General features: G+C 39.2%; 1 protein-coding gene across 2 annotated transcripts in view; it reads right to left on the reverse strand.

Moving 5' to 3' along the window:
• The window catches only part of SMOC2 (SPARC related modular calcium binding 2), a 224,389-nt gene extending 210,229 nt beyond the window's left edge, over positions 1 to 14,160 (reverse strand). For both annotated transcript variants that reach the window (XM_036769314.1, XM_036769313.1), the window contains exon 1: positions 13,770 to 14,160. In XM_036769314.1, coding sequence (XP_036625209.1) covers positions 13,770 to 13,856 — 87 coding nt within the window. In that variant the 5' untranslated portion in view covers positions 13,857 to 14,160. The remainder of the gene's footprint in view (positions 1 to 13,769) is intronic.
• Between the last annotated feature and the right edge of the window lie 568 nt (positions 14,161 to 14,728).

Here is a 14,728-nt window from a genome sequence, read left to right on the forward strand (position 1 = left end):
TTCCATGGTCATCATAGCATGTGGCCCAATGGCAATCCTTTGAAGGAAACTTTTATTTTGGACTTTCTAGCTGTAATGGAATTATACAAAATCCAGCAAATCCATTCCTTGTTTTAATGTGACTAACAGCACAGTGCCTTACACATAGTAGGCACTCAATAAATGCTGATGTCAATGAATTAAAATAGATCTAGTACATTGTAAGAGAGGCATTGTGAATCAGCACTTTCACGCATAACTCAATCAAGCCATGCCTGTGGTTCAATTCCATAAACATTTATTAATGCTTGCTGTTGGCACAGCATTGCATAAGAGAAGATATGGAGTTTAGATCATAGAATGTTGGAGTGGGAAAGAACCTTAGAAGTCATGTAGTTTAACGCTACATCTTGGTGAGGAAACTAGGTCCCAGGGAGAATTTCCCAAGGTCTCACAGGTGGAGTACAGTAGCTTGAACCCAGTAACATGGAGTATTATACTTGCTATTAATAAAACCTGGTTTCAAATTCCACCGCTGATGCTTGCTGGCTATATAGGACCACAAGCTGGTCATTTAACTTATCTGAATCTTAATTTTGGGGAACCAGTGACCAGATATAACACATTAGTTGGAAAACTAATAATAGTGGTACAATAGTCCCAGAACCTACATTAAGTTCTTAGCTCACAATCAGTAGAAACACAAAATTGTTAAATTGTAGTTGCTTCTTTGTGTTTTCAAATTGGTAAATGCAGAGAAAACTAGCATGATTTTTGTTTGCTTCTGTTCATGTTATACATTGCTTTTCCTCAGTTTAAAAGATCTCCAGCCTGGTATGTGATAAAGACTCCTTGGAGAAACTTTTATGCTTCTGATGAGAGAAGGTTTCTCACCTCTAGTAAAGTGGAAAACCTATGGAAAATCAAGCTGGGAGACTATTTGAAAATGAACACCCTCTTGCTTTCATTCCTATTTCCTTTCATGGAAATCTAGGTTTGTGAGCGAACTCCAAGCATATTTTCAGTAAGCAAATGCTTGTTTTCTTCAGTGACACGGGGAACGGCATAAGGTGGTAGAATAAAAAGGAGGCCAAAGGATGGTGTTGGTAAATATGGGTGGGGCCAAGGGATAGTGATAGTAAATAGGAGTAGGGCCAATAAAGATTTTAACTTCTCAGTTATGTGTGCTGAGGGACTCTTATGTGGCTTTCAATCATCATTCTAACACAGGATTTAAAAAAAAAAGGTATATAAAAGGGGAAGGTAGCCAATTAATTCTTCAAATAAAGTATTCTTTCCATAAAGCCATATTTGAAGTCTTAGGCTTAGTGAAAAGGTGACTCTGAAACCCTCAGCATGGTCCTCAGATTTGTAATAAGCAGCTCAATCCTTTCAGGTCAAAATCCATCATAAAATTTGACATGCTTGAGAAGGGCCATCTCTTGAGAACACTGAAACATAGTCCTATAAATTCAGGAGAGAAAATAAATTAAGTCATCTCTTTAAATAAAATCTGATTCACTGAATGAACTTGTATTGCTGTGGAAAGAAAACAACACACAAAGTCAACCAGCCTAATGTTTCAACAGAGACGCTCTTAACAGCTCCACCAGGGTAAGAAAGGGACAGATTTTAAAAAAAAGAAAAGAAAAGAAAATTCAGCAACAGCGCCAGAAAACCTTTTTCTTAGACTACATTTTGTATGTTTTATACTGAATCTGGGAATCCTCATGTTTGTAACTAAAATTACTAGATGTTTTTTTTTAAACTAGCTCTAAGGTTTCTTTATTATACACTTTTGCATCACGTATCCTAATAAATTCAGCATTAAAGCTTTGGAAGATGGACATGAAAACTGAGATCAAATGTTGGGTGATGTGGGGTTGCCAGATGTCAGTGACATGAATAGTGAAGCTTTCAGGTGCATGGCCTAACTCCAAATCCCACCTGCATTACCCCTCCCCCAAAGTCAGAAGAGATGTTTGTTCTTGGGCTCCCTCCTGTGGTAGATTCAGGAAATACTAGGGAAAATCATTTCCAAAAAAGTTAGGTGTCAGGCATTTTCAAACACCGCTTGAATGATAGCACCTGGGTATTTCAGGCAGTATATAAAAGGATATTAGGAAGACAGGTAGAAATGAAAGCCAAGAGTGGGGGAAATAGTCTTGACTCCACCTGGATTATATCTGTGAATAAAAGAAAGATCCATCCTTGGCAACATCCTCGAAGAGGTAAATCTTTTAAGTATAGAGAACTGATTATCATAAGCACATATCCGTGTATCTGGCGAAGTTATAACTCATAATAGACATGTATGTTCAGGTCAGAGCTGCTGCTCACTTTCCTTACCCCGAGGTGTTCATTAAAACCTAAAATATATACATACTGAATATATCTCTACCTGGAGGGGAAGGGTAGGAGGACATGAGGACAAATGAGATAATATTTATAAAATTGCTGTGAGCTTTGAGAAGAAAAAAGCATAAATGTAAGCTCAAGCTATAATATTACCCCTGGAGACTTGCTGTAATGCCACGTCTGGGGTCTACGCCACAATACTCTATTCTAAGAGAGATTGCTTTAGACAAGGAAGAAAATATGAGAGAAAATATGAGTTTCATATATTTGTAGCTGGTTAAAAAACAGTAACCAAAGTTGTAACCAAGGTAGAGTAGCTGGGACTTTGCTCCAAGGCACGAATACTGATAATCTTCCTGGGTATGCTTCCTAAGTGGCCATACTCTAAACTATACCTTCCTCACCAGCCCCTCCCTCAATATTCATCTTAAAATATACTACCTCCTATGATGACGACTCCACAGATCTTGGCCCCTGCTTCTCTATCTCTCTCTTCTCCTCTCCCCCCCCCCCCCGTCCCGCACCATCTAGTTTTCTCAGCAGCAGCAAGTCCCTTCAAAAGCACAGAAACTTTAGAGTCCTTTCCAAAAGGCCATACCCCAGGTGAATCACCCATCCTTGCCCTAGGCATAAAATTTCTTTGGACAGACCAAAACTAACAAAATGTAACTTGTTAGGAGCAAATATTTTGTACTTAGCTCAAAAGCACAGGATTGAAGATAATTGATTTTATAACACATGAAAAAGACCTATAGGTTTTGGATGTCTACAAGCAAAACATGGTCAACAGTGTGAAATAACTGCAATCTTAGGCTACGTTAAGAGAAGTAAAGCATCCAGAATAGGCAATTTGACCTTTCCCTTATACTTATATGGTCCATCATCTGTCCATTCCCTGGAATATTATCCTCACTCAGATCTGGCCACCATATTTTAAAAGGGATATTGAGGATAATCAGAGGTGGGGCATACAGAATGTAAAGGATCTGAAAATAATGGCATACTAAGGATGGTTGAAAGATCTTTGAGTATTGAAAATGGAAAAAAAAAACACTTAGGAGGGAAAGATTTGTGAAAGATTGTGTTGTGGAAAAGGCATTAGATTAATCAATGTAGCTAAAAAGAGCAGAATAAAATTGCTGGGCGTAAGCAACTCTGAAGCAGACTTCAGACTTTCCAAAGTCCAAAAATGCTCAACAAGACACTGCATAGCCACTTGTCAGAAATGCTGTAGAGTCAATTCTTGAGGGAGCATGATATGCTGAAAAGAGCATCGGCTCTTGAGCCAGAGGACTTGGATTCTAATCCTGCCTCTCACTTAAGACCTATGTGAACTTGGACAAATCATTTAAGATTCCCGAGTCTCAATTTCTTCATCTATAAAATGGAGGTGTTGGGCTAGATGGCCTCTGAAGTTCCTTCCAGTTTCAGAGCTGAGCTCACAAGGTTGAAGTATCATAGTTTTGAGATCATCTGGTCCAACTCTTTCATTTTACAGATGAGGGAACTGTGGCTAACAGAGGTTAGTTGATTTGCCCAAGGTCATCAAGGCAATAAAGGTGCTCTGCAATCCGTTTTAACTTTATGATTCTATTATTTTGAAACTACACAAAAATGAGGACCATCTAATAGATTTAATGATTGTGTCTCTTTGTATGGGGTCCGTGAGTAATATTCCTTAGAAAAATTCTTTAATAAATCGCATTATCACAAAGCACCAGTGTATTATTTTCACTTAACCAAGCCTAGAGTTTCTGACTGGAAATTATAAAGTTATGTGTTCCCTTCCAATGGTGAGTGATTCTAAACGGCTAATTTCCATTTTTTGCAAAAGACACATGACTTAATTTTTCTATTTGTCATGAGGCAGAATAGTTAGGGAGGGAGGGAGGGAGGGAGGGAGTCTGAAGACCTGAGTTTAAATCTAGAACTCATCATTCTCTGTCTTTGAGTCTTGGAACAGTCAACCTCTCTGAGGTATCCATCTATCTACAAGGCTGAATCCTACAGGCTCTGGTCAGGATCAAATGAAATTACATACTTGAAAGTATCATATAAAATGTAAACTGCTATAAAGGGAGCAAGGTAGTGTCAATAACACAAAAGGCAAAAGTACCATTTTAGTAGCTAATATTTTAAAATAATTTTTAGTATCAAATAGCCAATATCTGAAAAAGAAATCATTTTATTATGGAGCAAAATTATTCGTTCTTGTTTGGGAATGCCTAATTCTAGCAATGAAAGAATATTTGTGGTTAGGGATTACCCAAGAAAGGGAGTGTGGCAAGTGTATCCTTTGACAGTACTTAGTCTTGGCTTTCATTTCAATGATTATGTTTTAAAGATATATGTATTATAAAATATTTAATTTTATTTCTTTCTGAGACAGTTATGGGAAAATAAGCAGATTTTTTATATTTTATTGAAGATAAAGAAAGATTTGTAGAAAACAGTCTCTTTTTTAATGCTTCATTATCTAGAAACTTTATCCTCAAAATCTTCAGAAGTTTTTTCATCGTCCTGAGACTGTTGAACATCAGAAAATAAGGGGAAACCATCTTTGTGATCTAGCTTTTCATCAGATTCACTAAAACTCTTTTTGATTACTTGAGTACTCAAGACCCACAAAGGCCCAGGTGCTCCATCATATGAAGTAATATAATACTGCAAATGTCTACTGTACTTTAAATGCTCTAGAAACATCTCAGCTTTATTCAAGCTCTTTAAAACCAATTTTAATCCACTATTGACATTTTGTAGAGCATAATTAAATGGCCAGTCTTTACGAAGGAAACTATCTTTACTAAAGGCTTCATTGTACAGCATATTTTTGAAACAAAAGGGGAAAATGGGATATTGTTCAGGAGATCTGAAGCTTACTTGTGTTATGGACTTGCAATGTTTCTCTATTGGAGATAGCTTATCTGTTGGATAGTCTTTTCAATGACTAGAGTTGGGTGGATCCTCTGTGGGGAATTTATCTGACAATATGCATGAAAGTTTCATGGGATGGGCAGGTATAGATGGGCTGTAATCCGCATCATGGAAAAAATGCCAATGTCCAGGCTAAAAACCCACTGAAATACTGAACTATTATTTTAGTCCCGAACATACATATATGGGCAAGTACTTTGGAGGAGGTTTATTTATAGAGAGTCTGCAGAAATAATAAATATAAATAGTATATATATATATATATATATATATATATATATATATATATATATATATGAATAATTTTAAACCAGCTAGGTGGCACAGTGGATAGAGTGCTGGGCCTGGATACAGAAAGACATCTTCCTAAGTTCAAATCTAACCTCAGGCACTTACTACCTGAGCAAGTCACTTAACCCTGTTTGCCTCAGTTTCTTCATCTGTAAAATGAACTGGAGAAGGAGATGACAAACCACTCCAGGATCTCTACCAAGAAAACTTCAAATAGGGTTACAAAGAATCAGATACAACTGAAAAAAACAACTGACTGAAAGTTTTAATCTATAAATAGCAAAAAAGAAAATAGCCATAAACTAAAATAAGGGAATTACTTGATTCCTCAGAAGACAGAAAGAACAATGGACAAACTTCTTTGTTGAAGTATATATTCAGTTTCATATCAAAGAAAAAAATCAGTCTTTGCCCAAAAAGGAATTGAGCAATGCATTATATAACTTATAAAGTGTTAAACTAATCACTGAAAGTCTTTGTGGATGGGAAAGACCTGATATATTTGGCAATGATTTGATGAAAGTGGCCTCAAAAGTACAAAATAGGGTCACTAATAATCACCAGATTTTAGAACTCTGGGCCTAAAAGGAACTCCAAAGATCAATATTAATACTACTTCTCATTTCAGAAATGTGTTCTACCCACAATTTCTCAAAATATTTTGAAAACAGAGAAATTCTTTCATTATTTTCAGAGGTAATGTGATAGTGGATAGAGTGCTGAACTTGGAGTCAGGAAAACTTGGTTCAAACCCTGCTTTACATACTTCTTAGTTTTTTTTATTATTATTTGCAAGTCACTTAAACTCTCTTACTCTCATTTTTCTCAAGTGGTAATAGTACTCCCTATCTCACAGGGTGGTTGTAAGCATGAAATGAGATAATTCCGGCAAAGCACTTTGCAGATATTAAAAGGACTACCTAACTGTTAGCTAGTAGTAGTAGTAATATTATCAAAGAAGAGATATAAGTGATATGGAGGAGCAGCTTGGTGCAGGGGCTATGTCTTGAAGTCAAGAAGACCAGGGTTCAAATTCAGCTAATGACAGCTGCCTGACCTTCAACTTCCTCAACTATAAAATGAAGGGGTTGGGCCACAAGTCTCTTCATCCTCTAAAACTGTGATCTATGATCTTGTGATGTCCCAATATACCTTTCAGAGATATAAGGATGAGAAAATCCATTCAAGTTTTCTCTGCCCAGATTTGGACTATAATCTTCAGGGCAGAGAATTTAGTTGAATGTCTCCTTTGGAATAGGTTGAGTTTTAATGATCTAATTTAACAGGATTGTAGGGGATACTACTGTCATCGTCATCATCATCAATCAAATGATTGCCTGTTAACAAATTTTAAGCATCCTTGGCATTGACTAGGAAATTAACAACTACCTTATGGAACTATAGACTGTTAAGTGACATGGAATCTGTCCAGGACATTGAGGAATCTATTCACTGCAACAGAATAGAAAAATGACCCTGGTTCCTGGAAGAAAGAATATTTAGTCTTGTTAATCACATGAAGGAATTCTAATTTCTTTTTCTGAGCCTAAAGCTAGAAGATAGCGAAACTTCAATTGCTTCCAATCCCCTGATCACTGAAGAGAGTGAAATGTAAATAAAGGGAACAGCCCAACTTAAATGAGGTCACATTATGTACTTAGGGCTTCTTTTTCTTTCTTTTTTAATATTTTTTCTTGTTAAATTGATGAAATGGTTCTTTAAGAGCTGACTGAAATCCCACCAATTCCATAGCCTCCAATATGTAATTGTTCTAATAGATTATCCTAATGATGCTGTACTGAAGTGGTTTGAGCCACTGATCAAACACACCGCAGATTACTTGTGTTTACCTACAACTCTTCATGCTTTCCTGAAACTTCATTATTATTTGAAGACTCCTTGCCAGCAACCTCAAATGTTAAAATTTCTTCTACTCCAAAATGCTTCTGCCATAAGGTTTGGAAGCTGGTAATGGATGGCGTCAGTAACATGATGCTGGGGGGTAACATAACGTCATTGGCCCACCCAGCAGAAGCAGCTCATTTTCCAGTTTCTGCCACCAAAGCAGCAAGAATGACACAGGAGAAGCAATCATAGCATGTAAGAGAAAGTGTAGGAAGGAGAAAGCTTAGGACAATTGCAAAACTTCAGCCATGGCTTGAAGAGAAAAAAACAAAAACAGTGAATAGATTTTAGAATGAAAAAGTAGTGTGGATCAGAATTGGTGATGCCTGGGCTAGAAAAAAGAAAAAGACATAAATCGAGATGACTAAGACAAGCAGGAAAGTATAATGTAAGCTTCTTGCAGGCAGGGCCCATTTCATGTTTGTAGCTTTAGCGTCTAACACAATAAGCTGCACAGAATCCATGCTTAATAAATTTTTTTAATTGAATTGAGTAGAAAAGAGACAAATTGGTGGAATGAAGAGATGTTTAAAAGGTAAAAAGAGGAAGTACCAGTTATGTCAAACAACCACTAACATTGAATTCATGGCTGCCAGATGGGGTTGTATAATGTCACATGGGGGAAATTTTTGTTTGAATTACAATTAAGGTATTTTGGAATTTTAGAGAGAATTTATTTTGGAACCCATTCTATTGTTCAAACTCATTAATTTATGTCAATAGATCCTGTATTATAATTTTCCCTCATCTAATAACATTTCCATTTTTGAAGTTAAAATATTACTTTTTGCTACCTTCTTATTTGGTTCCATTCTCTTTGGGTTTCATCACAGCCTTTGCCCTAGTCTCTTAAAGCCTAAAGCTAAAGAACCAAATTAGAGAAATTTCTTCTTTCTTTTTCTTTTACACTCTTCCTTTCAATATTGATGAAATTAGGAATTGATTCAAATGTTAAAACTATAGAACTTAGAGATGGATAGGTAGGGCTTAGAGGTCCCACAGTCCAAATCTCATTTTTTTGCAGATGGGGAAATTGAGGCCTTGAGTATTTAAGCAACTTGTCCAAGGTCACATAAGTAGCATACCTACAATTAAAGCTCCTTTGATTCCAAATTAAGGACTCATTCCTCCATCCCATACTACCTTGTTTATAGAGCTTGCAAAGATGCCCCATGGGTACAATGAAGCAATATCTCTCCCCTCAAGAATATCTGCTACAAATTGGGTGAAAATGAAAACATCTTGAATTAATAGTTTATTCATATAAGCGGTATCTTTAATGAAGGTTTAACTTCTAAATCTCCCTAGTAAAGTCTTCATTTATATAGTGCATTAAGGTTTGCAGAATGCTTTACACACAATATCTTCTTTGATTTGCACAACCATCCTGAGAAAGAAATGTAATTGTAATCCCATTTCACAGTGGGTGAAAAAGAGGCTGCAAGAATTTAAATGGCTTGCCCAAAGTCAAACAGTCTTCTTGACTCCAATTCCTGCATTCTATCTACTGTGTCACACTGGTACCCCTTCAGCTGGCAGTTTACATCTTATATTGGGCAGAATACTATGTGTGGTATTCTGTGTGTAAATCACACCTAGGACCTCCAATCAGAGGTTCCACTCTCAACTTTAATAATAGCTCCCAGTCTTCAAGTCTGAGTTGTCTTAAAGATTTATTTTGATGGAGAATTCCTGAACCACACATTATTGTCAGAGCGGCTCTAACCTCTGCTGCCCCAGTGCCCATTTGCTGCATGATCCTGTTAGGATCTGGGGCTGCTTATAGTTTTATTTATGGTCTTGGTTTCAAGTCAAAATTAAAGCAACTCTTCCAAATGTTTGGGTTTGGAGACGCCATCTAAGTGGGTTTCTAAGTTGGAAAATGTTGATTGTGTTTAGTTTTCTTCTGCTCTACTACCTTAGTGGTACATTTCACACCAGTGACTGAAATAGAACTTACTCAGGATACTGAATACTCCAAAGCATGCATGCAATGGAAGAATAAGAGGGAAAAAAACAACATTAGTTCCCTGAAATATTTAATATCTAATAAAAGAAACTGTTAAAAGGACTGATGACTATATTTCCAGGAGCAATTTCCTCAGAAATGGAAAAGTAGTTTTCTTCTTGCTGCTTTATCAAGATCAATATTAGATCTCTCAGTCAAACTGCTACATGGGTTTGGCCAAGAATGAAAGAAATCGCTTTTAATTTTTTTAATGTACATGTAGGCAGATAGTGTCCACGTTTTCATACATACACACACATACACACACACACACACACACACACACACACACACACACATATATATATATATAAAAATGGGTCAACAACAATTGTTTTAATTATTTAGTATGCAGATGGATTATATGTTCCACTCAGGATAGTGCCACATAGAATCAAAAAAGCATGACAGTGGCAGTATGAGAAGTTCCTGAAATAGTCAACCAGTAGAATCTGAGAGCATAAAATCAGAGAACAGAAGTGGGTGGTCACTCAAGATGAAACAGCAAAGGATAAGGTGAGAAACAAAGGTAATCATCTAGCCAATTATAAAATTCACCACTTACCATTGATTACCTTCAAAAACTTCTGAAAGAATGGATTTCAGCTCTTGTTACCCCCTTTTTTCTCAGTGGAAAAACTGAAATATGAGAACTGGACCAACTAAAATTAGAATCCAAATCTTACTCCAATTCTATCCCATAAGGTGGTATTTTCTGTTTTGTTCTTTGGGAAAGAATAAAAGAAAGTGTGACTAACAAGAACTTCTCAAAGTAATTCCATAGCCCACCAAGAGTATTAAAATGAAACAAATCATTTGTCAACATGAAAAACTGATATCACTTTACCCTAGGATTTGCTTAGCCAGGAAAGGAAAAAACCATTTGCAAGTTAGGATAGTCTAGTAGAGGCTAAGATGAATGTTGATTGGAAACAACTATAAATGTATTAGATAAAACCTGCAGGTAAAATGAGTCACCAAATGCTAGCAAGAAAAGATGTTCTCTGGTTATGCTGTCTTTCTACATGCTCAGTGATATAAAAAAGGGGGACTTTCTGAGGAAAATTAAAACTTTAAGATTTAATATCTAATGACTCACATCACTACAAATGAATATGTGTTCAGGTTCAGTGATAGACTCTAAAAGCTTGATATTCCTTAACGTGGAACATTGTGCATTTGAGAACAAACGGGGGTTGAGAGGTAGAAAGGGTTACCTTGTTGGTAGAATCCAACCATCGATCAATTTTGCAGCCTGAGAGGAGGTTGACTTTCTGTCACTAGGAAATAAGAAATGAGTGGTCCAGAAAGAAATAGATAAACCACTAACTTTGCTTCACTTGCCACCCTCAATTTGCCTAAACCACACCCTGATACACACATAAAGAAATAGGAAATGTAATATTCTCCAGGCTTTTGGTCGGATGCATGTACACTCTCTCTGCAGGACAGCAGAGACACTTCAGTGCAGATTAGTTACATCACAGGGTTTTTAAGTATTTCACATGGACCAAGTTGCAGACAATGGCATGCTGCTGGAAATCCAAAGCAATTTTCTTAATGAGTATGCCATTCCTTTGAATGAATGCCTTTGAAAAAGGTCAGCAAAACACTCCATATCTTGGTACAAAAAAGAGGAGATGAGCATTCTCCCAACACTTCTGATGGCCAATCAATAAAACTTCATCCCAGCTGACTTGCTTACTTATTACTTTTCCATATTGAAAAATAATGAAGATACAAAGATAAATCTTCCACCTAGCCCCTGAATCAATAAGGCATTTATTTATTTTTTAAAAATCTTATTATAACAAAAGGTTTATTGCTACAAGATTTTGCACTTAAAAAAAGTAGTATTCAGGAGGCACTTTCAGCTTTATAATAGGAATCCTGTGAAAACACAGACAGGGTCAACTCTGAACCCTTATGAAAAAAATGCCTATAGCAACCTTTAAGAACCATCCTCTCCCCACCTGCCTCCCAACAACTACCAAAAAAAAAGTTTGTAATACTCCTAGTGTAATATACTCAGAAAATGAAAAAAAAATACACTTAAGTAACTATTTGATTCCGTTTTTTCACCATGAATCAAACAAGGCTACAATACCCCAAAGGGCCCTGGAGTAACCTGTGCTTTTTACACTTAAAAAAAAGGCAGAGGGAAGAAGCAGTGACCTGCTATTGGGGGGCTGCTGCTGCTGCTACAATCTACTTAGTGGTCTGGTTTCATGAGAACTTACCTAGTCTGCTGATTACAATGCAAAGCCAGCAATCACCTAATGCCAGAACAGTGAAATTGTGAACATCTCTTCTTTTCCCTCAATGCTCTCAGTAGTTTCTGCTGTTATATCTCATGGGGAAAGGGGACACTGTGGTGTTATATTTAGGGAACAATCTATGAATTGAATACATGTGTAAATATATACATATATCTTTCAACTTAAATTGCTTTTATTTGGGTGATGAAATGACAGTCAAGTCATCTGCATATGAAACCACTCTTTTAGTGCTTTTAATTAGCACTTTATAATCTCCAGTCTTTGGAACTCCTGAGCTACAAGACAGGTACTGGGGACCTCTTGTGAAGAATTTTAGGTATGAGCAGTCAAACTCACTAACTCTTTTCCTCTCACCCTCTCTCTTTTTTAAAAGAATTTCACACAAATGTTTTATACTTGCTGAAAAGTAGAATTTGAAAACAGCTCATTTCACAACTGTCCTTATTTTTAATATAATAAACACCTTTAGGACACATCCCTCACCACTTAAAAGCTGCTCTCGACAAGAGGTGTTCTCTCTACCTCCGTGTTTTCTCAAGCACTTGTTTAAAAACACATCTAAGTGGAATGTTTTTATTTCTGCAGATTGCATTAATTATAGCTTTGCAAACACTGCAAGCGCCGCAAGAAGACTGAACTGAGCCATTAGCTGCAAACCTCAGGTCTTGGCTAGGGAAAGGTTTATGGTTTATTTAGCAATCCTAATGAATTGGCTCACCCATCCCCTATACATAGCTCTGCCTCTGGCATAAGGTGCTGGACACAGCCAGAAACTGTCTCATAGAAGCTTGCAGTTGAGAAGAAAAAAAAATACATCGTGGTCAACCACGGATGACCCACACATTTGGGAGAGCTGCTTCAATGCAGGATTTTTGCCCTAGCTAGGGAAATAAACCTAAGGATGGATCCAAGCCCAGGAGACTTAAGGCTAACCTCATACTTAAACTGCCTTCTCCCTTAGCCTTTCCCAGAGAGGGAAGACAAATTAAAGCAACTTGTTCCTCTATTATATTAAAGTTCAGGAAGAAAACAATATTCATTCCTTCTTCTTTTCTGCCCCATCGCTTCCATCCCCCCACCTCCACCCGCGGTTCCCTTGTCCCTAGAGAGTAAGAATTACCGATGCTGGTTCTCTCTATCCAACAAAGGTCAAATGGAGAGAATAGATGGGGGGGGGGGAGGTAAAGGCGAGGGAGGGAGGGAGACAGAGAGAGAGAGAGAGAGAGAGAGAGAGAGAGAGACAGAGACAGAGAGATTCAGACTGACAGACAGACAGACAGACAGACAGACCAGGGAGTGGAGTGCAAGAGCTCCTGCTTCACAGATCAGGTGGGTTTCCCTGGCCTCTGTCAAGTTGCACTGTCTGACAGCCCCAAAGCTGTCTGTCAGCTAGGACCAGCATGGTCCATCACCCTCCAATGACCCAGCTTTTCTTTTTCTCTTTTGTATCCACTTGTCAGTCCATGAAGTCCACAAGCCGGGGAGTCGAGTTCTGAAACATTCACTCTACCCACCCAAGTCTCAATCCGCTGGGACCCTAAGCGCGAAGGCGGGGGCTCCTGGATCCACAGCATTTCAGATCCTCGCTCAACAGGAGCTCCTTACAGGATCTAGACAAACGACTACTCTGCCCCTGGGTCCCACAAAAGAAGTTAACGGTGATGCGGCGCTGCCACCTTATCGAGCCACCCAATTCAGAAGGGGAAGATGTTGGGGAGCGTAAAGGTGCCCCTAGAAGACGCGCAGTTGCCGATCTCATAGGCTTTGCGAACCAACCTGTTCCGAGGTTGGGGAAAGGAAGGAAAGCAGTTTGGCTGGGAGGGGACAGAGGGCGCACAGGGAGCGAGAGAGCAGCGCGGGCTGGGGGAGAGAGGGCAATCCCGGGCGTGCGCGCGTGCAGACCAAAGGGGTACCCCTGGTGCCGGCCGAAACAGCTTAGAGTAGCCTTCTAGGTCGGCCCGCGAAAGGAGGGAGGGGGACTGAACGGGAGGGAGGAGGCATCTTCTCGGGCTTACCGTGAGAGCAGAGAACTTCTGTGCCGGGACCAGTAGGAGCAGCTCCGAGAACAGCAGCAGCAGCCACCAAACTTTAGGGAACAACATCCTGATCCGGAGCGGAGACGTACACAGGCAGACACGCGCGCACAGATACACACACACACGCACGCACGGGCCTTCACAGGGTGCAGTAGAGAGAGAGAGTTTTGCCCGGCGGTCTCACTGCTCCTCCCTAACCCCCTTGGCGCTTTCTTTTCTCGAATCTCCTGCTAGGCTAGAGAGTAAGCGCAACAGAGAGCGATCCTCCTCCTCTGCGCCTGGGTTAGGGCTGAGATCTGCTTTTTCTTTTGCCCCCTCTGAAATTTGGGCTGGGCTGAGGAGAGGGGCTGAGGGGGAGGGGTGGGGGAGATGCAACTGCTGCTTCCTTTATTCTCTCTTCCCACCCCCCCCTCCTTGCTGTTTGGATTTTATAACCTCCCCCTCCGGGCACGGAGAGATATCTCCCAAGTCCTTTTTTCTGCTTCCTTCACTTCTGACAGATCCTCTCTGAAACTTCCAGGATCCTCCTCCTTTCACCCTCACCACCACCACCACCCCCCTTTCGCTCAGATTCCACCCCTTACCCCCTCCCACTACCACCCCATCCACCACCAAACTTCAGCCCCACCTTCCTTGCTGGCTTCCTAGGCTGTCGGGGCTCTCAGTTCCCTTATCAGATCAGATGCTGCTGCTGCCTCGCAGCTCAGGTTGGAGCCCTTCCTTAGCGGAGATCTTTTATCTCTGCTCGTGGCTTGCAAAAGGCAGAGCAAAAGGGAGAGAGGTGATTTTAAAATTTATAGGTATAAGTATGTGTATATGTGTTTATGTATATGTATATGTGTATATTTACATCTAAACTCTCCCTGCCCCGACCTTTGTCATTGACTACAATGACGGGCCATCACTCCTTACTCCCCACCGTCAGCTTCCCCTCCCTA

This window comes from Trichosurus vulpecula, chromosome 7 (genome assembly GCF_011100635.1).
Source record: "Trichosurus vulpecula isolate mTriVul1 chromosome 7, mTriVul1.pri, whole genome shotgun sequence".
Taxonomy (NCBI): Eukaryota; Metazoa; Chordata; class Mammalia; order Diprotodontia; family Phalangeridae; genus Trichosurus; species Trichosurus vulpecula.